The sequence below is a fragment of the Symphalangus syndactylus genome, chromosome 15 (assembly GCF_028878055.3).
Source record: "Symphalangus syndactylus isolate Jambi chromosome 15, NHGRI_mSymSyn1-v2.1_pri, whole genome shotgun sequence".
In the NCBI taxonomy this organism is placed as follows: domain Eukaryota; kingdom Metazoa; phylum Chordata; class Mammalia; order Primates; family Hylobatidae; genus Symphalangus; species Symphalangus syndactylus.
The window spans coordinates 72,298,303-72,324,880 of record NC_072437.2 but is presented as its reverse complement, the minus strand read 5'-3'; the positions used below and the strand labels follow the sequence as shown (position 1 = coordinate 72,324,880).

The window sequence follows — 26,578 nt, the reverse complement described above, 5'->3', positions numbered from 1 at the left end:
AACAAACTTTGACAATTAAGACAGCACACCTGGCCGGGCGCGGTGGCTCAAGCCTGTAATCCCAACACTTTGGGAGGCCGAGGTGGGCGGATCACGAGGTCAGGAGATCGAGACCATCCTGGCTAACACAGTGAAACCCCATCTCCACTAAAAATACAAAAAATTAGCCGGACGTGTTGGCGGGCGCCTGTAGTCCCAGCTACTTGGGAGGCTGAGGCAGGAGAATGGAATGAACCCGGGAGGCGGAGCTTGCAGTGAGCCGAGATCGCGCCATTGCACTCCCACCTGGGAGACAGAGCAAGACTCCGTCTCAAAAAAAAAAAAAAAAAAAAAAAAAAAAAAAAAAAAAAAAAGGCAGCACACCAAGATGCAAATGCCTGGTTGGAATGGATCAAATATTCCATCCACATGTTAAACAAAAACAATTGTTATGCTTGTGTGCATGGCAGGCCAGAGGCCCAAATTGTCCCGCTTCCACTAAGGTGGTCCTCCAGTCGACCAGGCGTGGGCTGCATGGTAGTTCTTTTCCAGGATTCTACAGCCTGGAGTAATAAGTCATGCCAAGCTCTCTCTGCTATATCCCGAAGTCTAGCACTCTGCGGGTCAGCCCCCAAGGGCCATCCAGCTTCCATCTCCCAACACTAAGTTCACTTCGTGTCTCTCATGACAGGGAGGAAATTTAGCATTCCTTGGAGACCTGAAGGATGCAGTGAGCTTAAGAATTTTCAAGAGCTTATCAATGAGTCAGCCCTTGTTCATCCCTGAGCAGATGTGTGGTGGTATTGTGGCGGACCTTTACTGGACACTCTGCCGAATAACTAGAGTGGCACTTGTGCTTTAGTCCAACTGGCTATCCCTTTCACCCTGGCATTTCATCAACCAGAGGAAGGAAAAATAAAGACATCGTAAAGCAAGGGAAGCCCCTTGGATCTTTCGACTCTCAGGTCTATTTAGACACAATTAGAATCTCATGGGGAATAGCAGATCGATTTAAAGCCCAAAATCAAATAGCTGCAGGATTTAAGTCAATATTTTGATAGGTAACAATAAAAATGTAGATTAGATAAACCACATCTACTACAACCAACAGTGATCTATTAACTACACTAAAAATGCTATTAAAGGAATAGCTGAACAATTAAGGGCTACTAGCCAGATGGCTTGGGAAAATAAGATAGCCTTAGACATGATATTAGCAGAAAGAGGAGGAGTTTGCATCATAATTAAAACTCAATGTTGCACCTTCATCCTAAACAACACTGCCCCTATGGAAGTATAACAAAGGCACTGCAAGGTTTGACTTCTCTGTCCAATGAGTTAGCCTGCAACTCAGGGGTAAATGACCCCTTTACAGGATGGCTAGAAAAGTGGTTTGGTAAATGGAAAGGAATAATAGCCTCAATTCTTACTTCCCTCACAGCTGTAATGGGTGTACTTATTCTTGTCAGGTGCTGTGTCATACCATACATCCGCAGGTTGATGCAGAGGCTCATAAATACGGCACTTACTAAAACCTCCCTTAACTATCCTCCACCTTATCCAGAGAAGCTTCTTCTTTTGGAAAATCAAGCAAAACAACTAAGCCAAGACATGTTAAAAAAGTTTGAAAAGAAAGCTGTTAAGGAAACACAAGAGGAAGGGTTGTTAGATATGAGTTCTAAATTTCTTTTCAAGGAATCAATATGTCAGTATGTTCAATTCTTTGCCTTCTACTTTTAAACTTAACTTCCTCATAAAGCAACCTTTTTCGATTACCTGCTCCACCCTGACTCATTCAGATTACCTGCTCCACCCTGACTCCTTCTGATTACCCACTCCACCCTGACTTCATGATTCTGATCACCTGCTCTGTCATTACCATTTTTCCCACCAAACCACTCACCCCGTCACTCTCTTTAAATTAGCCAATTGAAATTAGTTTAGCCTGTGCAGTCTAACCCTAGCCAATAGGGGAACAATACAGCAGCAAGGGTCACGTGCGTCAGGGATAAGAACCTCTTCCCCTCCCTTGTCCAAGTGTGCGCTCACCATTGTTCCGTCTGTAAGGGCGCACCCTTCTATAGAAGTACCTTGCCTTGCTGAGAATTAAAAGAAAATTTTATATTCGAGTGCTATTTCTTTTGCAGCACCAAAACTTTATATATAACACTAGCAAGACAGGCCAGCATGCAGATTCAGGAAATACAGAGAACACCATTAAGATACTCCATGAGAAGATCAACCAACCCCAAGACACATAATCAGATTCTACAAGGTCAAAATGAAGGAAAAACTGCTAAGAGTAGCCAGAAAGAAAGGCCAAGTCACCTACAAAGGGAAGCCCATCAGACTAACAGTGGAACTCTCAGCAGAAACTCTACAAGCCAGAAGAGACTAAGGGCCAATATTCAACATTCTTAAAGAAAATAATTTTCAACCCAGAATTCCATATTCAGCCAAAGTAAGCTCCATAAGCAAAGGAGAAATAAAATCCTTTCCAGACAAGCAAATGCTGAGTGATTTCATTACCACCAGGCGTGCCCTGCAAGAGCTCCTAAAAGAAGCACGGTATCAAATACCTTGCTTAAAAATAAATCTTCTTTTTGTGGCCACTTTCAAAATTTAAACAAAATAAAACATCCATTAAAACATGTTTCATTCGCGTCCGTGTGAAGAGACCACCAAACAGGCTTTGTGTGAGCAACATGGCTGTTTATTTCACCTGGGTGCAGGCGGGCTGAGTCCGAAAAGAGAGTCAGCAACGGGTGGTGGATTATCATTAGTTCTTATAAGTTTTGGGATAGGCGGTGGAGTTAGGAGCAATGTTTTGGGGGCAGGGGATGGATCTCGAAAAGTACATTCTCAGGGGTGGGGAGAATTACAAAGAACTTTCTTAAGGGTGGGGGAGATTACAAAGTACATTGATCAGTTAGGGTGGGGCAGAAACAAATCACAATGGTGGAATGTCATCAGTTAAGGCTATTTTTACTTCTTTTGTGGATCTTCAGTTACTTCAGGCCATCTAGATGTATACGTGCAAGTCACAGGGGATGCAATGGCTTGGCTTGGGCTCAGAGGCCTGACAACATGTTCCTATTCTTATTCTTCACACCCAGGAACTGAAAACGTTAAAAGGTTAGAAAATAAGAATTGGTTGGGCGTGGTGGCTCACGCCTGTAATCCCAGCACTTTGGGAGGTCAAGAGATCGAGACCATCGTGGCCAACATGGTGAAACCCCATCTGTACTAAAAATATAAAAAATTAGCTAGGTGTGGTGGCACACACCCGTAGTCCCAGCTACTCAGGAGGCTGAGGCAGGAGGATCGCTTGAACCCAGGAGGTGAAGGTTGCAGTGAGCCAAGATCGCGCCACTGCACTCTAGCCTGGCGACAAAGCGAGACTCTGTCTCAAAAAACACAAAACAAACAAAAAGAAGCACTAAATATGGAAAAGAAGAACCGATACCAGCCAGTGCAAAAACACACGAAAATATAAAGACCAATGACACTACGAAGAAACTGCATCAACTAGTGTGCAAAATAACTAAATAGCATCATGATGATGGGATCAAATTCACACATAACAATAGTAACCTTAAATGTAAATGGGCTAAATGCCCCAATAAAAAGACACAGACTGGCAAATTGAATAGTCAAGACTCATCGGTGTGCTGTATTTAGGAGACGTGCAAAAACACATACAGGCTCAAAATAAAGGGATGGAGGAAAATTTACCAAGCAAAGGGAAAGCAAAAAAAAAAAAGCAGGGGTTGCAATCCTAGTCTCTGACAAAACAGACCTTAAATCAACAAAGACAAAAAAAGACAAAGAAGGGCATTACATAATGGTCAAGGGAACAATTCAACAAGAGCTATTCTAAATATATAGGCACCAATACAGGAGCACCCAGATTCATAAAACAAGTTCTTAGAGACCTACAAAGAGAAGAGACTTGGACAACCACACAGTATTAGTGGGGGATTTTTAACACCCCACTGTTAGTATTGGACAGATCAATGAGACAAAAAATTAACATGGATATTCAAGACTTGAACTCTGCTCTGGATCAAGTGGACCTAGTAGACATCTACAGAACTCTCTACCCCAAATCAACAGAATATACGTTCTTCTCAGAGCCACATGGCACTTATTCTAAAATTGATCACATAATTGGAAGTAAAACACTCCTCAGGAAATGCAAAAGAACTGAAATCACAGCAGTCTCTCAGACCACAGTGCAATCAAATTAGAACTCAGGATTAAGAAACTCACTCAAAACCACACAATTTCATGGAAATTGAACAACCTGCTCCTGAATGACTCGTGGGTAAATAAAGAAATTATGGGAGAAATCAACAAGTTCTTTGAAAGCAATGAGAACAAAGAGATATCTCTGGGACACAGCTAAGGCAATGTTAAAGAGGAAATTTATAGCACTAAATGCCCCACATCAGAAAGCTAGAAAAATCTCAGATCAACACCCTAACATCAGAATTAAAAGAGCTAGAGAGGCAAGGGCAAATTAATTCAAAAGTTAGCAGATGACAAGAAATAACTAAGATCAGAGAAGAGTTGAAGGAGATAGAAAAAAGAAAATCCTCCAAAAAAAAAAAAAAAAAAATAACAAATCCTGGAGCTGGTTTTTTGAAAAAAATTAACAAAATAGATAGACCGCTAGCTAGAATAAAGAAGGGAGAGAAGGATCAAATAGACACAATGAAAAATGATAAAGGGGATATCACCACTGACCCCACAGAAATACAAACTACCATCAGAAAATACTATAAACACCTCTAGGCAAATAAACTAGAAAATCTAGAAGAAATGGATAAATTCCTGGACGCATACACCTTACCAAGACTAAATCAAGAAAAAGTCAAATCCTTGAATAGACCAATAACGAGCTGGGAAACTGAGGCAGTAATTAATAGCCTACCAACCAAAAAAGCCCAGGACCAGATGGATTCACAGCTGAATTCTACCAGAAATACAAAGAGGAGTTGGTACCATTCCTTCTGAAACTATTCCAAGTAACTGAAAACGAGGGACTCCTCTCAAACTCATTTTATGAAGACAGCATCATCCTGATACCAAGACCAGGAAACGACACAACAAAAAAAGAAAACATAAGGCCAATATCCCTGATGAACATCGATGCGAAAATCCTCAATAAAACACTGGCAAACCCAACCAATCCATCAGCACATCAAAAAGTTTACCCACCATGATCAAGTCGGCTTCATCCCTGGGATGCAAGAGTGGTTCAACATACATAAATCAATAAACATAATCCATCACATAAACAGAGCCAAAGACAAAAACCACATGATTATCTCAATAGATACAGAAAAGGCCTTTGATAAAATTCAACATCCCTTCATGTTTAAAAACTCTCAATAAACTAGGTATTGCTGGAACATATCTCAAAATAATAAGAGCTATTTATGACAAACCAACAGCCAATATCATATTCAATAGGCAAATGTTGGAAGCATTCCCTTTGAAAACCAGTACAAGATGAGGATGCCCTCTCTCACCACTCGTATTCAACAGAGTACTGGAAGTTCTGGCCAGGGCAATCAGGCAAGAGAAAGAAATAAAGGGTATTCGAATAGGAAGACAGGAAGTCAAGTTGTCTCTGTTTGCAGACGACATGATTTTATATTTAGAAAATCGCATCATCTCAGTCCAAAAACTTCTTGAGCTGATAAGCAACTTCAGCAAAGTCTCAGGATACAAAATCAATGTGCAAAAATCACAAGCACTCCTTTACAACAATAGGCAAGCAGAGAGCCAAATCATGAATGAACACCCATTCACAACTGCTACAAAGAGAATAAAAATACCTAGGAATACAGCTAACAAGGGATGTGAAGGACCTCTTCGAGGAGAACTACAAACCACTGCTCAATGAAATAAAAGAGCACACCAACAAATGGAAAAACATTCCATGCTCATCGACAGGAAGAATCAATATTGTGAAAATGGCCAGATTGTCAAAAGTAATTTATAGATTCAATGCTATTCCCATCAAACTATCATTGACACTCTTCCCAGAATTAAAAAAAAAAAAACAAAACTATTTCATGTGCAATCAGAGAAGATCCCATATAGCAAAGACAATCCTAAGCAAAAAAAAAAAAAAAAAAAAAACAAAGCTGGAGGCATCACGCTACCTGACTTCCAACTATGCTACAAGGCTATATAACCAAAACAGCATGGTACCAGTACCAAAACAGACATATAGACCAATGGAGCAGAACAGAGACCTCAGAAATAACGCCACACATCTACATCCATCTGATCTTCGACAAACCTGACAAAAACAAGCAACGGGGAAAGGATTGCCTATTTAATAAGTGGTGCTGGGAAAACTGGCTAGCCATATGCAGAAAACAGAAACTGGACGCCTTCCTTACACCTTATACAAAAATTAACTCAAGATGGATTAAGACTTCAATGTAAAATCCAAAACCATAAAAACCCTACTAGAAAACCTAGGCAATACCATTCAGGACACAGGCATGGGCAAAGACTTCATGATAAAAACGCCAAAAGTAATTGCAACAAAAGCCAAAATTGACGAATGGGATCTAATTAAAGTAAAGAGCTTCCGCACAGCAAAGGAAACTATCATCAGGGTGAACAGGCAACTTACAGAATGGGAGAAAATTTTTGCAATCTACCCATCTGACAAAGGTCTAATATCCAGAATTTACAAGAAACTTAAACATATTTATAAGAAAAAAAGAAACAACCCCACCAAAAAGTGGGCAAAGGATATGAATAGACATTTCTCAAAAGAAGACATTTACACGGCCAACAAACATGAAAAAAAGCTCATCATCACTGGTCATTAGAGAAATGCAAATCAAAACCACAATGAGATACCATCTCATGCCAGTCAGAATGGTGATTATTAAAAAGTTAGGAAACAAAAGATACTGGCGAGGCTGTGGAGAAACAGGAACACTTTTACACTGTTGGTGGGAGTGTAAATTAGTTCAACTATTGTGGAAAGCAATGTGGCGACCTCAAGGATCTAGAACCAGAAATACCATTTGACCCAGCAATCCCATTACTGGGTATATACCCAAAGGAATATAAATCATTCTACTATGAAGACACATGCACACGTATGTTTACTGCAGCAGTATTTACAATAGCAAAGACATGGAACGAACCCAAATGCCCATCAATGACAGACTGAGTAAAGAAAATGTGGTACATATATACCATAGAATACTATGCAGCCATAAAAGGGAATGAGATCATGTCCTTTGCAGGGACATGGATGAAGCTGGAAGCCATCATCCTCAGCAAACTAACACAGGAACAGAAAACCAAACACCACATGTTCTCACTCATAAATGGGAGCTGAACATTGAGAATCCATGGATGCAGAGAAGGGAACAACACACACCCGGGCCTGTTAGGGGGTGGGGATTGAGGGGAGGGAACTTAGAGGATGGGTCAACAGGTGCAGCAAGCCACCATGGCACACATATACCAATGTAACAAACTTGCATGTTCTGCACATGTATCCTGTTTTTGTTTTGTTTTGGTTTTTAGAATAAAGAAAAAACAACTAAAGACAAAATTAGAAACTTTATTTTAAGAATAAAAACCAGAAACTTAAAAAGAAAAAAGAAAAGAAAATCTTTACCCTGTACCATTACAAGTAGTCAACTGAGGGTTTCCTTGCTTCTTGAAACCTGGGTGAAACTCTCTAGAACTGTATACCAGTTATCAATTTATTGTCTCTCAGCTAAAATCCACACTTCTTTGCTTGGTGATACTAGAGCCAGACTCTGTAAACTCTTCTCCTTTGCCAGCTGGGATAACTCTGTCCATAGAGGGCATGGGAGTGACACTGCAAGACAGCAGAGCCAAAAAGGCACTTTCCTCTCAGGTCTCAGTCCACCTTTTGTTATTCAGAACTGGAGCCCAAAGGCCCTCACAGACCAGCCAGAACCACTTCCAATTAGTTCTGTTGGGCAGGTATAGTGACTTCAGCTGCACCTTCAGGACACACTGGTGGGTGGCTTCCAAACAGCTTTAATGAACAGCTTCCATGGCAGCTCCAGGGCCCCTTAGGCCACACACAACCCACCAGGCTATAGCTATGAGCTGCTCCAGGGCACCACCTCTGTGGTAGCTCTAAGCCAGGCCCTCAGGCCACATTCTCCCACCCAGCAGGTCAATACTGTACACTAGTTCCAGCCCACTCACCCCTTCCACCAATGGCAGGCTCCTTCTACAGACTAGTTGTGGCCTGTGCCATCTGACAAGTTTCTTCAGCTGCAGCAGGCTTTATATTCTTGTGATACGCACAGCCTCTTGAAAAAGGCTCAATCCCTGCTTTGGGGTGGAGCAGGATACCTCTCCTAAGTCTTTAGTTCCTTCACGGTCCACTGTCCTTCAGCCTATAGGCAGTAGCTACCTTCTGACTCCTGCTACTTCTGGACCGCTGTATTACTCCCTTAGTAGTCAATCACCTTCTACTACTTTTTTACATTAAATTTCCTTCTTCAAATTACTGGTTTGATTTCTGTCTCCTTATTGGACTCTGATAAAGATAAATCCTACCTTTAATTTCACAATCTAGGAATGTTCAAAATCCTTCCAGGAGTGTTGCTAAGAACTGGGGCAATGGAGGTACTTACATTCTCCATGTCTCCTCTTTTGATTGTCACTTCCATTCAGTGCTACTTCTGCTTAAAACCACGGGAGCCTTGTGAAACTCTATCGAAGCACTTGTGCATTTGCTAGACTTTACTTAAGATGGGCTGAAAGAAGGGGAGATCTTAAGATTACAGAGTTGCCTTCCCAATCCTGTCCTTCCTTCTCCCTCCATCTCCACTCCCAGCACTCACTTCCCCCCACATTTCCTTATATGCTCCAAATTCTTCTGCTTGCATTATGCAAAGCAGCTTTCTCTCACCCCTGAAGCCTAAGCCAGCCACATTCAGATTCTTTTTTTTTTTTTTTGAGACGGAGTCTGGCTCTGTCACCCAGGCTGGAGTGCAGTGGCACGATCCTGGCTCACTGCAACCTCCGCCTCCGGGGTTCAAGTGATTCTCCTGCCTCAGCCTTCCAAGTAACTGGGACTACAGGCATGCACCACCGTGCCTGGCTAATTTTTGTATTTTTGGTAAAGATGGGGTTTCGCCATGTTGGCCAGGCTGGTCTCAAGCCCCTGACCACAAGCGATACAACCGCCTCGGCCTCCCAAAGTGCTGGGATGACCGGCGTGAGCCACTATGCCTGGCCTCACATTCAGGTTCTTATAGGGCTTACTCTCTACCTCAAACACATAGTATGTAAACCAAAGCCATTCTCTTGCTAAGAGGATTTTCAGCCAATTGTTAAGATACGGAGCTTGTTATATTTATATCTTCAGTTAGTGTAAAATGTGTAACATGCATTTGACTAAAATGCAAAAATAGTTTATTAATATAGTTGGTTTTTGCCATGTCAGCATTATTTTCCAAATTTAAAAATAATTTAATTGGCTTGAGGTTTACCAGTTGAAGCATCTCAATAATTGAAATGAAAATATAATTAATCTTATTTAAATTCTAAAATGAATATTTGATATTTTAATGTGATAGCAAAGGACAAAATCTTGCTATATAAAGACAAATATAAATGTTAGTAATATATATTAAAAATGCAATCTTATATGTAGTCACAGGATAAATGGACCCATCTTTAAACTTCAGAGACAAAGGTATATCTATTATTAAAACATTATAGATGTCATCAATTAATTCACCCATTCAATAAATATTTACTGCACCTACTATGTGCCAGACTTTTTTCTAGGCCCTTGGGACATAGCAGATAAGAGCGAAGTCTCTTATTTACTTATGTTTTCTAATGGGAATATGGGATGACATGTCTCTATGGCTCTAAGTATGTAATTTAATATCTCTGGGACAGTTAGTAACTTAGCTGATTCTAACCATTTTTAGATATTGGTTGTCTAATATTTCTATAAATGCCAATCAAACCGAAGTTAGAGAAGGTCACTTTGTTATCTAATGCATTTCAGTTCATTCATTCACCCTAGATAAATATTTATGATGTGCCATTATGTGACTGCGATTATCCTGGTACTAAGAATACAGAGATGAAAAAGACAAGAGGCCATTCTAGTAAGGGAAGACAAAATAAACAAGTATATAAAATAATTTCAGGGCCGGGCGTGGTGGCTCACACCTGTAATCCCAGCAGGGATTTTGGGAGGCCGAGGGGGGTGGATCATGAGGTCAGGAGATTGAGACCATCCTGGCTAACACGGTGAAACCCCATCTCTACCAAAAATACAAAAAATTAGCCGGGCGTCATGGCGGGCGCCTGTAGTCCCAGCTACTTGGGAGGCTGAGGCAGGAGAATGGCGTGAACCCAGGAGGTGGAGTTTGAAGTGAGTGGAGATCACGCCACTGCACTCCAGCCTGGGCAACAGAGTGAGACTCCGTCTCAAAAAAAAAAAAAAAAAAAAGAATTTCAAAGAGCGATAAGCACTATGAAAGAAAAAAAAAAAACCGATAACAGACAAGACTTTTACGTATTTATAAATGCGAATGTAAATAAACATATCAAAGAAAATACCAATGAATTTGTATTATAAGGAATTTGTATTTATTTAGAATAAAAAATACAGCATTATAGACAATGTCATGCAAAATAATTTTATTTTTCAAACAGTAGTGGAAAAATTTTCTACTGAAAAGCGAACAACAACAAAAACCTGTTATGAATTTTAAAAAACCTGAATTATCCAATATTACGTATAATTTGGAAAGAAAATTTAGGGAGTAAATGCAATATTCGTGCAATTAATGAGTGAACAATAACAAATAAAATATCACTGATATCACTGTTGTCAACTGTGAACTATATTGTATTTTACTTTGGCTTTGCTGTTTTTACTTTTCTTCCCGTTTTGGGCATTATTACAATGACTTAAAATAGTAATGGTGCCAGGTGTGGTGGCTCACACCTGTAATCTCAGCACTTTAGGAGGCTGAGGCGGACGGATCACCTGAGGTCAGGAGTTCGAGACCAGCCTGACCAATATGGCGAAACCCGGTCTCTACTAAAAATACAAAAATTAGCTGGGCGTGGTGGCATGCACCTGTAGTCCCAGCTACTCGGGAGGCTGAGGCCAGAGATTGCTTGAACCAGGGAGGCAGAGGTTGCAGTGAGCCGAGATTGCACCACTGCACTCCAGCCTGAGTGACTGAGCAAGACTCCATCTCCAAAAAAAGAAAAAAAAAAGTAATGGTTCAGAAAGCTTTACTTTTAGTCTGATCATCTACTGTTGAGTATCTACTTAGTGAAATGGAGGTTTGTTTTAATCAGTTTGGATTTGCCAATATATGATTCTAGCTTATAATAATGAAATACAATAGTAACCACAACACAGAGGTCCCTAACCCATGGGCCATGGACCAGTAAGTGTCCGTGGTCTGTTAGGAACCGGACCACACAACAGGAGGTGAGTGGTGGGTGAAAAGAACATTAACACCTGAGCTCCACCTCCTGTCAGATCAGTAGCATTAGATTCTGACAGGAGTGCAAAACGTATTGTGAACTGCACTCCTATGAGAATCTAACTAATGCCTGATGATCTGAGGTGCAACAGTTGCATCCCAAAACCACCCCCACCTCCATCGGTGGAGAAATTGTCTTCCATGAAACTAGTCCCTGGTGCCAGAAAGGTTGGGGACCACTGCCTTAACACTTTTATTATTTAAAATCCTGCAGGAAAGAAGTACACTTACACCTTTGCAACTCTAAAACTCTCTAGTTCCTAAACCTCCCTTCTCCATGGAAATAACTTTTTATAATTTCAAAAAATTTATCAAGGCTTAAGAATGAAGCTATCCTTTTATAGCAGAATGGACTGGAACAACAGAATAAGTTTGTCTCCTCCCTTCTATGATTTCTGATTTTACATATCTGAATCAAATATAACATTTCAATGGGAGTAATACTAAAAGCTTAGAAAAGTTTTCAAATATTCTTTTAAAAGCAGCAATTTACATAGAAATAACTGATGTGCTGACATGATCTAAAACAAGTTCCACTAAGAATTTCTTTGTAGGAGGCACTACTTTGTTGGCCAGGTGTAACAATACCATACATAGACTTGCAATTCAGAGTCTTTACTAATTTATCTTTTAAATGTCTTTTGAATTCATCCACTAATTTAGCTATCATCAACTCTCTCCTGAATTACTGCAACAGCTCCCTAAATCTAGTTTTCAATTCACTCCCTTTACTCAAGTCCCAATACTCTTTCCAAGGTCAGAAACAAATTTGTGATATAGTATTACATGGACTTATTTATGCATTAAATAACATGATATGGTGGCAGGTTTAAAAAGTGCTTCCATTTTGAAGAAGTGATACTCGGAGATACTAATAACAACTCTAATATGGTAGGAAAATATCTGAGATTTCTGTTGATGACAAAGGCAGTTACTTTAATACCACTATAGCTTGTTGCCTACATTCATTAAACGAAGAAAACATTAAACAATTTATGAAAACAATGAAACAAAATTTTTGTCAATGAAATTTTGTCAATGAAAACAAAAATGTAATCTTTTTCCTAAGTTCATGGATCCCCTAAATTCTATGCATGGACATATGGGGGTCCATGAGGGTTAAGAAATTCTGCAATGGCTTCCTGCTGTCCTCAAGATAAAAATTCCTGTCACATGGCTTATGGGACACTTAATGATCTGATTCCCAGCCATTGCTCACACCCAGTTTTGAACCCCATCTTCTGTAGCTCTTTCTCTGCTGAGTCAAACTCTTACTTCCAGATCTCAGTAAAGCTATTTCCTTTGCCTACAAAACTCTTCCCCTTCTCTTTGCCTAGCAAACTTGCAATCACCCTCCAGGTGTCAACCTACACATAATTCCTTCAGGAAACCAAGACTGTGTGAAATACTCTTCCCTATGCTTCCACAGCACCCAGTATGTAACCCTACCACAGCATTTATCACATTGTATTAAAACTGCCCTTCCCCATTAAACTGTAAGCACATAAACTGTGTCTCTAATCCCTGCTCCTGGCATATTGTTTAGCACAGAGTAAGATTTCAATACTTGTGAAAGGAAGAAAGTAAAGAAAAAAGGAAGGTTCCAATTCCTCTATTGTTTCATGACATGAAACTCTACCCTTAATTCCTGATTGACCCTCACAAATGCAAGCTGTTGGTCACAATGGGAACTAGAAAAGTGTAGGACTCCATTAATATAAATTTATATTTTTATTGGAAAAAAGCACTTAAGTGTAATGACTGAAAATGAAGGACATATTCACTATTATTGTTATTTTTTTTTTTGAGACAGAGTCTTGCTCTGTCGCCCAGGCTGGACTGCAGTCGCGGGATCTCGGCTCCCTGCAAGCTCCGCCTCCCAGGTTCACACCATTCTCCTGTCTCAGGCCCCAGAGTATCTGGGACTACAGGTTCCCGCCACCACGCTCAGCTAATTTGTTGTATTTTTAGTAGAGACGGGGTTTCACTGTGTTAGCCAGGATGGTCTCGATCTCCTGACCTCGTGATCTGCCCATCTCGGCCTCCCAAAGTGCTGGGATTACAGGCGTGAGCCACCAGGCCCGGCCGGACATATTCACTATTATTATAGGGTCACGTCAGGAAGAGTTTACCAACTTGGAATACCAATGCAACTATATTAATGCATAAAATTCTATTGCAATGAAAGATTCATCGCAAGCCAAAATTCTGGTATATATCTAGCTCAACTATGCACACCTGTCCCTAAAGTAGTGGTGGTAGAGGAGAATTAACAGGCCCACCTCTTAGGGAAATGTATCACAATCACTGAGGTGAAGGCAAAGTTTTCAAGCTATAGGTCCTCTCAGTCCTTCCTGTATTCATCCACTGATGATGAAAGGAATGTCCACCGTGGTGGCACAAGGATGAGAACCAGTCTCAGTCCAACAGCAGATCAGGCAAATGCTATGCCAACAGACCTTATAAAACAATTGATAATAAAATGGTTTCTGTATTACTTTAGCTAAGATTAAACTTACAAAGCTGCAGGGAAAGAGAGCTGAGAGTTGGGAAGAGAATCCAAAATAACTACACTAGTGTGAAGCTTTTAGAGTCAAGTCAGGGATTTAAAAGGAGCAAGATTAGAAGTGGGCCACAAAAAAAAACAATTAGATGGATAAGTGAAATCAAGAGTCTACAAATTGCAGCTGGCGGGTGAGTGGTGTTTAAGTCTTGTTCTAGGAATAGTGAGTCAATCACTTTAGTGGGAAGGTGCCTGAGTAGTGTCAGGTCAGAGTGTGAGTATAAAAGGCTCTGAATGACAAAGTTTTAAAATGTGCACTTTGGCCGGGGGCTGTGGCTCACGCCTGTAATCCCAGCACTTTGGGAGGCCAAGGCAGGCAGATCACGAGGTCAGAAGATCGAGACCATCCTGGCCAACATGGTGAAACCCCGGCTCTACTAAAAATACAAAAAAAATTAACTGGATGTGGTGGCGCATGCCTGTAATCCTAGCTACTCAGGAGGCTGAGGGAGGAGAATCGCTTGAACCGGGGAGTTAAGAGGTTGTAGTGAGCCAGGATCGCGCCACTGCACTACAGCCTGGGCGACAGTGAGAGACTCCGTCTCAAAAAAAAAAAAAAATGTGCATTTTACTCTCGGCAAAATGAGACACTATTGGTTTCTGAAGAAGGGTACACTGTGTGGTTAAAGTGATATTCCGGAGAAGATTAACCTAAGGGTCTTAAAAACAGGATGAATCGGCCGGGCGCAGTGGCTCACGCCTGTAATCCCAGCACTCAGGGAGGCCGAGGTGGGCGGATCACGAGGTCAGGAGATCGAGACCATCCTGGCTAACACGGTGAAGACCCGTCTCTACTAAAAATACAAAAAATTAGCTGGGCGCGATGGCGGGCGCCTGTAGTCTCAGCTACTCCGGAGGCTGAGGCAGGAGAATGGCGTGAACCCGGGAGGCGGAGCTTGCAGTGAGCCGAGGTAGCTAGCGCCACTGCAGTCCAGCCTGGGCGACAGAGCGAGAATCCTCCCAAAAAACAAACAAACAAACAAAAAAACCAGGATGAATCAAGAGGAGAGAAACTAATGATGAATACACTGAACTTCTTGCCACAAGATTCACAAAAATGCTATAAAAACACTAGATGATACATCTTTCCGTTATATGTTTACAATATAATTATAATTTATGTGTTAATACAAATAAGGAATATCACTTGTCAATACTTAATTTTAATTCACAAGGCCTTCTTTCCTCTCTTTTTTGTTGTATCTGAATGTTCCTCGAGTTTTTCGCTAGAAAGGCATAATGTAAATCTAAAAAAGAAAATAAAATACTACTTTCAATTTTCAAAAAAGCTCATATGTAAAAACTTACTAAGTCTACAAAAATTTTAAAGTACTACGCATTCAAATTTTCAAATGCGTTACAACATTATTTATCTTGAAATAGGGAACCTGAATCTTTCCTTTTTTTTTTTTTTGAGACGGAGTTTCGCTCTTGTAGCTCAGGCTGGAGTGCAATGGCTCGATCTTGGCTCACTGCAACCTCCGCCTCCCAGGTTCAAGCGGTTCTCCTACTTCAGCCTCCCGCCACCACGCCCAGCTAATTGTTTATATTTTTAGTAGAGACGGGGGTGCTGGGGTGGGGAGCGGTTTCACCAAGTTGGCCAGGCTGGTCTCGAACTCCTGACCTCAGGTGATCCACCCGCCTCGGCCTCCCAAAGCCCTGGGATTAAAGGCGTGTTCAACCGCGCCCGGCAGACTCTTATCTTTAATAGATGGAGGTTTTAGGAGCAATTTTTGCTTAGAACTTATGGTCCACTAAGATATTAAGGTTTATAATCATGCAATAATGTTCCTTAAAGTTAATAACAAAATCTGGAAATCAACTGGTTAATTTTTATGGCTGACACATTTGTGACTTAAAAAAGCAATCGACAGAACTTCATCATGCTATACAAAGAAAAGATCGTAAAACTTAGTTGCAAAGGTTAACAAAGGTATATCCCACAGGGGTAACGACGCAAACCACCTGCGGATGTGAATGCCACTTCACTGACCAGAGAGGGAGCAAGGGGCGAGGCGCAGTGAGATTCTGAATTAGGAGCCTCGAATTAAGACACGCCCACACTCATCACCACTAAATTAGTGCGGCCAGTTTGTGGGCCGTGGTGTTCAGCGTCCGCGGGGTTCTCCCAAGGGAAGCAGAATCTCCAGTCACCAGCCTCGAAGGCCCTCGGGGGCTCAGGCCGGGGGCCGGTCCAGGAAGGAGCGAGTCCCACCAGTCGCAGGGCGCCCCGATCCGCAGTGGCACCTCCACCCACGGCTCCGGGAGAGCCGCCCAGCGCCAAACCACTCCCCGCCAAAGGGCGTCAGGGGAGGGAGGAGCTTGACTGGGTCTAGCAGAAGGAGTTCGTCCCGTACCTGTGCCGAGACTGTGAGACTGCCATCCCGCGCCGCGACATTCACGCGGCTGTGGTGCCAGGCCGCTCCTGCTCCTGCCAGGGCCGCGCCGGCCACTGCCGCTGCCAAGGGGCCGGGACTCCGCACAGCCTGCCGACTGACAGCGAGCCCCCGCCGCAGTCTTCCGCCCCAGGCCGCAAACCGAGCGCAGCTCCCCGCAGCCGCCGCCATCTTTGCGGAAGCGCAGCTACACGGCGCTTCTTTCCCGGCGCCGCCGCCTACCGCACGGGAACTCTCGCGACATCCTACAGGCTTCCGCCCCGCCTACCGGGCGGGCGCCTTGGGTGCGGTTGCTGAGGCGACGCTCGCAGCCGCAAGAGGTGGCCTTCGGTTCCGGGGCTTCCTTCTAAGGCTGTGGGGATGGGATGACAGGAAGAGTATCAAGACAGTATAATATGACTTCCTAGTCCAAAACAAGATCGTGCCCTCGGTTGTGTGGGCAGGTTTCTCGTTTTCATTTTTTCATCTTGTAAAACTGTGAAACGTTTTTTGAAATAGTCTCTTCTGCATCTGTGTTGTTCATGTCTTATGCTCATAGTCTTGACTATTCTTTCATTTCTGCTAAAAGAACTCTCAGACAAGGCATTGTGTTTATTTCAGTCACTCACTATTTGCTTATAATGTATTTAAATTCAGTTTCAACAAAAGGTTTGATAGTAGCTCTTATCCTACCTAGAACTAAAAGTCAGAGACAGCAGCACACCAGCCCCATGTCTCTATCATCAGGGACCCAGAGGTTTTCCCTAGTGCAGGCTTAGAACGATACCTCAGTCCTGGCTGTTCCATTGGTGATAAGTGATGTAGCTGAGGCAGACTACTTGGTTTTATTTAACAGCCTCCAATCTTCCATTCTTTGATCTTCACTTTTCCTGAGTAACTCTCCTTAATAAATTCTTTGTTCAGGCTCTGAAATGTCCCCAGCTATTAGAAGCTTTAGTTGGGCATGCAGTAACGGAGCCAACATCAAAGGGACCAAGACTCCTAATCACATAATCACTGCTGTCTTGAAGTTTTGCACAAAACAAAACTTCAAGAAACAAAAACAAAAACCTGTCACACGAAATCTAATTTGATCATTCAGTGGTAGTTCCGTGGATCACTTTGTTATTATCTGCCCTTAATCCTTGCTCCCTTTCTCTTAGCCGGCTTGTCTAAATTAATCTGCAGTCAGAGGTTCCTCACTTTTCCCTCAGCTTCTAGACTTACTTTTCAGTGTGCCTTCCCAGGTAGGAAGTAGAGAGATGAGCTTCACTTCACAGACTTGTGAGCCAGACCTCAAGGTTTGAATCTTAGGTCTACCAGGATGATCGCTGTGGTTTGGGGCAAATTATTTAATCTCTCTGAGTCTCCATTTTCTCATTTGTAAATAACTCACGATTTGGTAGATGATCACTGCTATTTGGGGTAAGGTATTTAATCTCTTTGAGTCTCAATTTTCTCATCTGTGAACAACCCTCTTACAGTTTGGGGTGGGGGAGCTAAATGAGATATTTTATATAAAGTTACTAGCCAAATGCCTGGCACATGGTAGGCTCATGACAGATGTGCGTTTACTGTGGTCAAGGTTTGGTTTACTTCTGCCCGGTGCACACAAATGAGCTTAACAGAATGTCCATGATTCCAGATCCAGAGATTTTCCTGCTTTTTTGTATCTAGCCTGACTTTGTCAACCTCTGGACTGTTTTTTCACCTCTGCTAACTCTGGTAGGCTTTGGCACATGTCCTGCTTTTCTGGACTATTGATGTCTAGCTTGTTTCCTGGTGATTATAGGACTTCTAGGAAATGTTTGGACACCCTGGATGTCTTACCTTGTAGCTTATTCTTGATTTCCAGAAACCACAGTCTTTACCTGTATACTTCTAACTGCCTAATTCACACAGTTCCTCTAGGTATTTAATGAAACCTGACATCTATTACTCAGTTATTGCCTTAAGCCCAAGATAAGTTTAGATTCCTATTAAAACATGTGGCATATTTAAGAACATTGTCTTTCTCCCACAATTTGACATCCTTGTGGGTGAGATGTCTTCCTTTTCCCTGTTTCTCTAGCACCTAGCACAATGCCCAGCACATAATAGACATTCAATGAGTGAGTATATAAGTGAATAAATAAATGGCACAAATGAAACTCTGGGGTTCATATTTCTATGCTTTTTCCATCCGAAATAGAGAAGTATATTATTCCTTTGGGGTACTTTATTTTCAAAACAAAAGCTTCTTTTTATTTTGCCAAAAACCTTTGAACCCACTTGGAAAACAGTGTAATTAGTTACTTTTTAAATTTTCATTATGTGCCCAGGCATCTAGAACTCTCACTTATAATTTAATGTATTCAAACTTTTCTTATGCAGAGGAAACAAATTCTTATAATAGAACCAATCTCTAGTCGAATAACCATTCTAAGTATGAAATCTTCCTTGGCAGCTGCTGACATTTGTCTAAGCACATTGACTATATTGGTCTTTTTGGGCTCCAGCTTTGCTCATTTCTTCATCATCAGCTGTAAAGTCCTGGGCTGGGATGTATTTTCAACCATGCAGTTTATAAACCAACCCCCAAATAAGAAGCTGTTTCTAAAGCTATACATTGTATGCTGTTTTAAATAACTGGACAAAAACAGGATGGAAATACTGATTGTTTCAAAGTATTCTTAATTCACTTACTCCTGCTCTTTTTTCTGAAGAAGAATGAAAGTGGTATGTCAGAAAAACTGCTCTTAAGGAGCTTTATTTTCTCTGGAGAGGCTAGGCTTGAATTTCAAAACAATCGTCTCTGACTTTTATACTGTGCAGAGAGGCAAGGGTGTGGTGGGCTGGCACAGGCAGAAAAGCATTTAGGGAAGACAGAAGACTTGATCTGGAACTTGCTGGGGTCTGAGGCAGGGTGAGAGCCTGGAGGAGGCCGCATACAGTGTGTGCTGACAGGCTTGGAGCAGAAGGGCTAGCTGGGGACTGGCTTGGAGTGTCCTGAGGGCCAGGCAGGGGCCACACAATGATCTCCAGTCTATGGAACAGTTGTCAGCCCCCTTGTGCCTCTGCACATTGTCACTGGCGTTATTCATGCTTCCCTTTCAGCATCCCCACCCACCTTGAGGCTGAGCTCCTCTTCTGAATCTCAGACGCTCCACCAGTGTATTTCTTCTGCTTGCCCAGACTTTATCCTGGCCTTTCTTAGCCACTATCCACACGCTTCTTCAAATTATTTTCCTTTTTACTGACAATCAAAACTTCGATTCCCTCTGGGTTACTAGTCTTGAACAAAAGAGGTCAACTAGTTATTCTTACTGAAGATATCTACTCCTTTGTATTTCCATTTTAAAAGAAATTATTAACTCGAACACATCTTTGATCTTAGCATGTGTAGGGAGAAAAACAAAAATTGCTATTGGATTCTGAAAGATTGTTTACTGCTGTATTCCAGAATAATGTGCACTAAGACAGATTATCTTAGGTGGAGGAGAAAAAATATGGGAGATCTCAAAAGATTAGTTAAAGAGGTTGGACTCCTATAGGAATGAAGTAAAAAGCGTATGCATGGACATTATAAAGAACCATTGCTTGGAATAGTCAGAGGTTGAACTATATTTATGGTGGATAATTGTGTAGCGGAGGGTATGAATCACTCTCAGAGGCCCTAAATGAGTCAAAAGAACTGCTAATTATGTCTTTTTGTGCAGTTTGGGGCCATGAGTAAAAATATCTGGGTATCATGATTGATACCAGCATGTGTAGAAATAGGTTAAAATGAAATCTTACTGACAGTGAGAAAGCAGTGCCCAGAGGAGCGTTTTGTGTGTCTTTCAGATCCTCATCTGCATCTCATTACCTTCCCTTCCTCCCAGTGCAGCTCCCATTACCTTGCGCTGTGATGATTGTGACCATCTCTTAACATGTGCCTTTGCTTCGTCTTTTTCTTCTGTGAAGCATCCCATAGATCTATGTTAGATCAATCTTCCTAAAACATTTCTTTCACCATGCATCCATTAGCTCTGTGCTTTACCCTTCCTAAGCCTCTGTCTCCCTGTTGGAAAATGAGGAGATGGGTTTCAGTTTATTTTTACACTTCTAAAATTCTTTTTGTATGCCACTCACTCCAAAGTGTCTTTTTTTTCTCCTCAGTTGACAAACTGTATCGAATGTGAAATATGTGCCAGGCATGGGACCACACGTTGGAGACAACAAGGACAAATAGGATAGAGCTTCCTGGGCACGGGCTGTGCTCTCACACATTGGCCTGTGCCCTCTATGCTGAAGACTTTTAAAAATATGTAACCCCCCATTTATGTATGTTTATTTCTTAAATCTACACATTTACAACTAAATGTTAAAAGCCACATATTAAGAATGTAAATGGTGATGTAAAGATGAACTAGTATTTACAAAATAAAATTGTATTTTTATTATTAAAGATGCAATGAATGTTTTATTCTAAAACTGTTAGTATTTTAGTGAGATCTATGTGATTAAATTGGCTTCATTAACTTGGAAAATGCTGATTTAGGTTTTATGAGATACAAGGTCTGGTGTTATGTTGAGTTAATTTATACATTAGTTTTTGATAACTGTCATAGCTCAAAAAGGTACCTCACAAAAATATATTAATTTGAATGGAAGGAGTGACTATACTATTAGTTGAGGTAATGAAACCATTATACTTGTCTTTTTTTAGCTTTTTCTTATGAAAAATTCAAATACATGTAAAATTAGAGAGACTAGAATGATGAGTAGAGCTGGACTTCCACAATTACAAACTCATGGCCAGTCTTATTTCATCTCCACCTTCTCCTTTTCCCTCAATTAGATTATGTTGGCATAGCCCCCAGGCTCATATAATTTTATTCTACATATTTTATTATGTATTTTTATTTTTATTTTTATTTGTGTGTGTGTGTGTTTGAGACAGAGTCTCACTATGTCGTCCAGGCTGGAGTGTAGTGGCGCAATCTCAGCTCACTGCAGCCTCTGCTTCCGAGGTTCAAGCAATTCTCATGCATCAGCCTCCGGAGTAGCTGGGATTACAGGCATGTGCCACCATGCCTGGTTAATTTTTGTATTTTTTGTAGAGATGAAGTTTCACCATGTTGATCAGGCTGGTCTCAAACTCCTGGCCTCAAGTGATCCTCCCTCTTCGGCCTCCCAAAGTGCTGGGGTTACAGACATGAGTCACTGTGCCCAGCTCATTATATATTTTTAAAAGATGAGTGTTCATTAAAAGAAAACCCACACACCAATATTTTGTTTTTGTATTTCTTAATAATGCTTATAATCCAATGGACACAAACATTTACTGAAGAAAAAAAGTTGTGTAAATTGCTGAAAATGCTAGGAGGCTGGGGGGACCCTAACAGAAGATTAAAAAGTCTGTTGTATGAGTGTTGTGTAACACTTCCACATTTCAGGGAGAGGGATCTGTGTTGTCATAAAGTACACTTACGAAAATTAGTGACAGCACAACAGTTGAGGTTGCAAAAAAATATTTTTTCTGGAAACACATTTGTGGAACAGATTGTGTATGTCAGAAGAATTTGATTGGTATTTTAAAATCCGTTATAATATCTCCAAAGTTCAGTGTAGCCCACCAAAGGAGACAATTCACACTTTCTTTCCTTTGCTCCTTTTCAGCTGTAAAATGTACATCTCAAGCACATCAAAGATGGTGACAGAGAAGAGTTAAGAAAGACAGCACATCCAGAGGAGCAAGGGACAAGATCTAAATAATTTCATGAAATGTTACTTGATCCCAAGATTTCTGCAGAAATTTTCAAGTCTGTGGTATGTATTCTTGTGCATTGAGACATCCAGAATTTAATAGCCTGTCCTTAACTGTGCAGAAGACCAAGCCACTAAATAAATGCAAATGCTTTGACATTTTTATTGTTTCTTAAAAACCCAAATAAAAATTTCAATTTCATCATTCATTCCTTTTCCCCAAAGCCAGTCTGCTGGTTAGCTGTCTTTAGTCTACAGCATGGTGTGAACACGTGGTGTCGGCACCACCACCCAGAGGCCATCAGCAGGGCAGGAGGCTGGACATCTGGCAGCAGGATCTGGCTTTTCTCCAGAGCTTCTTTCTCCAATTGACTGGGTTGCCCTGAGTTTCTTTTGCACTTCCGAGACTCAGATACAGAGATGGTCACCATTCAGTGGCTCTCACAGACAATGACCTTATGGTCTTGTCTCCAGCTAGAGACAGTGGAGACCTGGCAAGGAGGGTGGAGCCAGGTATGGCAGGTAACTCCCAGGTGGGCAGGACTGCGCCTTGCGCACAAGCAGACTGCTGCCACCTGCTTGGCCTACAGGCAGGTGATACCACAGCTTTGATTCATTCGCCTCATCACTTCCTCTGGCCACAGCCACAGTGACCTCTTCCAGTTGTGAGGACTTCATGGCAACCTTTGGGTGTTGAGAGTTTCCCGGGAGTGCTTCAGATGGGGGCAAAGACCTAGGGGCCAGGACATGTTTGGCAAAGACAAAGAGCTGTCTCACAGGAGCTCCTGCCATTGGTGGGCGCTTCATACGTGGAGCCCAGACACCTGGACTGTGGGGTCCACTGCAGAGCTGTACCTAGTTTGGGTGCACCTCAGCCTGGGGGCTTCCCTAGGCAGAAGCAGCAGCTGGGTAGAGTGAAAGGGTCTTCTGGGCTGCTTGGGGAAGGGGTGACCACGGAGGTCTGTCTTCCAGGAGGCGGCCACAGGATGCACGGGAGGTGTGATCTGTTTCCACCCAGAGCCTCTGAGTGTGGGCGCCAGGCCCAAGAGGTCCCCTGGCTTCCTGGGGTGTCTGAGGCCTGCAGGCTGGTGGCTGGCGGGCTGGGCCACTTCTCAACCGGTGGACCTGTGCCAGAACCCAGGCGGGGTTCACAATGAGGAAGCACCCGGACCGGAAGAGTGTGCACTGGGCCCTGGAGCAGGCCGGCCAGTGGGTCGAGCAGGTGCAGCCCCAGGTGCTGTGGTCGTGAGAGGTGAAGCCTTCCAGGCTTCTGGGTCGGGTGAGGACTTGGAGAACTTTTACGTCTAGCTAAAGGATTGTAAATGCACCAATCAGCGCTCTGTGTCTCTCTAAAGGTTTGTAAATGCACCAATCAGCGCTCTGTAAAATGAACCAATCAGCACTCTGTAAAATGGACCAATCAGCAGGACGTGGGCGGGGACAAATTAGGGAATAAAAGCAGGCCCCTGGGAGCCCATCACTGCAACCAGCTCGGCTCGCCTTCTACGCTGTGGAAGTCTTGTTCTTTCCTTGTTCGGAATAAGTCTGATTGCTGCTCACTCTGGGTGTGCACCACCTTTATGAGCTGTAACACTCACTGGGAAGGTCTGCAGCTTCACTCCTGAAATCAGCCAGCCCACCAACCCACCGGGAGGAACAACTCCAGATGCGCCACCTTAAGAGCTGTAGCACTCACCACCAAGGTCTGAAGCATCACTCCTGATCTTTAAGAACTAACACTCACTGCGAGGGTCCGTGGCTTCATTCTTGAAGTCAGAGAGCAAAGAACCCACCAATTCCGGACACAGTCGCACGCTGGGTGAGGAGGCAGTCGCTGCGAGGCTGCTGGTCACTGCGTGTTCTTGGGCGCATGGGTGGTGTGACCTGCTCTCACGCAGGGGTCTGGCAGGTGCCGGGCATAGTGGGGAGGGTGCTGCTGGGGTGCCGCGCACTTCTGACTGCAGGCCCGAAATATCCTGTTGGTATTCCTATGACATTTCCGTCCTCCACTTGGGGGACGTTTGTCTTCTGAAGTCTTCAGACTTTTTGACGCCATCGAATGAAATGAAAAAGCATTTCATGGCCACATTCCGACTTATTCCGGAGTACTGTAAAGACTAGATACGTTAGCCATTTTGTTCTTACAAAATTAAACATTGGTAGTTTCCCAATCTCAGCAGTATTGGACATGTGGGGACAGAGAATTCTTTTTTTGTTGGGGGGTAGGGGGCTGTGCTGTGAACTGCAGGGTGTTTAGTAGAATTCCTGGCTTCTACCCACCACATAACACCTGCCAGTAGCACCCCCACTCCAACCTGTCTCAACTGTGAAAAGCAAATATCATGTCTCCAGATGTTGGCAAATATCCCCCAGGGAACAAAATCACCCTCAGCTGAGAACCACTGCCCTAAAATGTCAGCTCCAGGAGCGCAGTCAGTTTTGGATATTCTGTGCATCCCTAAATCTGTGATGCCTACAACAATGCCTAGCCCTCAGTAGGCACTTAGTAATTACTTCTTGAATGAATGAATGTTATCTTAGTGATTTTTATTAAAATGGGAAAAACCTGTTGTAATAAAACTCCTGTTTTCTCAATGGGGTTTGTGAATTTCTCACTTGGGACTTATGAATATGCAAGCTGAGTAAAATTTTGTCAAGTACTGGATTGAATATTCCTGGAAAAAAATGTATTTGTAGAGGCTGGTCTTCATGCTTTGGATAGTAGTATTGAGTTCTTATTCTGGCTTCATACCATTAATAGTTAATATCTTAGGGCTTAATGTACATTTAGGATTAGGTTCATTATTAATGATAGTGGATATAAATCATTTTTTTCAAATTACGTTTTTTGGGGACTGATTTTGTCTGATTAGACAGTTGTTTCTATCTTACAATAAAGCTGGAGAGCAGAAGCATGAGCCCTGCTAGTTTGTTCTTGTTCACTGGCATTTTAATGTTTTAGCATCATCCGTCTGTAGAGTTTTCACAGGACCCTTTTAAAGCCAGATATTGGCCAGGGACGGTGACTCACGTCTGTAATCCCGGCGCTTTGGGAGGCCGAGGCGGGTGGATCACCTGAGGTCAAGAGTTCAAGACCAGCCTGGCCAACATGATGGAACCCTGTCTCTACTACAAACACAAAAAATTAGCCGGGCATGGTGGCAGGTGCCTGTAATCCCAGCTACTCAGAAGGCTGAGGCAGGAGAATCGCTTGAACCTGGGTGGCGGAGGTTGCAGTGGGCCAAGATCATGCCATTGCACTCCAGCCTGGGCAACAAGAGTGAAACTCTGTCTCAAAAGAAAAAAAAAAAATTCAGGTATCCATTCTCATCAGGCTTATTTTCGTTAACATTAGATAATATAACTGGTAAAAACCACCTAACTGGGTGCACAGAAACTGCAACCCTTAACAATTTATTGAAAGCTCACCGTCAAGTAAGGACACCTCTCATGAATCCTTCAAGTCACAGAACTTATACTCTTTTGTCTTGCATATCATGACATGAGGCCATCTTACTTAGGGCCTATATAATATATATAGATATGGTTTTTTTTGTTGTTGTTGTTGTTGTTGTTTTTTTTTGAGGTGGAGTTTCCTTCTTGTCACCCAGGCTGGTGTGCAGTGCCTCGACCTTGGCTAACTGCAACCTCTGCCTCCAAGGTTCAAGCGATTCTCCTGCCTCAGCCTCACCAGTAGCTGGGATTACAGGCACGTACCACCACGCCCAGGTAATTTTTGTATTTTTAGTAGAGACAGGGTTTCATCATGTTGGCCAGGCTGGTCTCAGACTCCTGACCTCAGGCCATCCACCGACCTTAGCCTCCCAAAGTGCTGGGATTACAGGTATAAGCCACCATGCCCAGCCTATAGTTCTTAAAAAAATATATATATATATAATATAATATATAATATAATATATAATATATGTAATTTATTATATATAATATATATAATGTACATATTTGTTGTTGGATTAAAATTAACAATGCGTAGAAGTTTTAATATTTTGTTCTCATACCATTAGTTTACCCCATGTGGTATTACACTCCCCTTTAAGAACCCCAGGCTAGTGCATTTTACATCACATCCAATCTCCTCAGCCTGGCATTCTCAGTTGTGGCAGAGACAGTGTTATACATTCACCAAATCTCATTTTATTTTCTTTTTCTGGGGCACACGGAAGATATATTTCCCAGCTTCCCTTGTAGTGAGGTGTGGCCATGTTCTCACACTCTGACCAATGGCATGTGAGGAGAGCTGACTGTGTCCATTCTCAGCCGAAGTAGCTAAGAGCCAATGTACCTTCCTCCATGCCCCATCTCTTCGTCTTCTGCAGGGCTCTTAGAGGCCATGCATGCCAGCAGGAATA

At 42.3% G+C, this 26,578-nt stretch overlaps 1 protein-coding gene and 1 long non-coding RNA gene across 5 annotated transcripts in view; one reads left to right on the top strand and one right to left on the bottom strand.

The window, feature by feature from the left end:
* The window catches only part of MICU2 (mitochondrial calcium uptake 2), a 113,380-nt gene extending 96,626 nt beyond the window's left edge, over positions 1–16,754 (bottom strand). Inside the window, exon 1 of one of the 3 annotated variants that reach the window (XM_055244002.2) lies at positions 16,461–16,754. In XM_055244002.2, coding sequence (XP_055099977.1) covers positions 16,461–16,670 — 210 coding nt within the window. In that variant the 5' untranslated portion in view covers positions 16,671–16,754. Of the gene's footprint in view, positions 1–8,645; positions 8,764–16,460 lie in introns of those variants that run through there. The other 2 variants (XM_055244003.2, XM_063619027.1) reach the window with 2 other exon arrangements.
* On the top strand, positions 16,682–24,801 carry LOC129463446 (uncharacterized). 2 transcript variants are annotated; one of them, XR_010116001.1, is made up of 4 exons: positions 16,682–16,819; positions 20,619–20,783; positions 22,122–22,271; positions 22,434–24,801. It is a non-coding gene; the product is annotated as an uncharacterized lncRNA (long non-coding RNA). The 2 variants fall into 2 exon arrangements; XR_008651183.2 differs by lacking the exon at positions 22,434–24,801 and having other exon boundaries at positions 22,122–22,417.
* Positions 24,802–26,578: the final 1,777 nt, after the last annotated feature.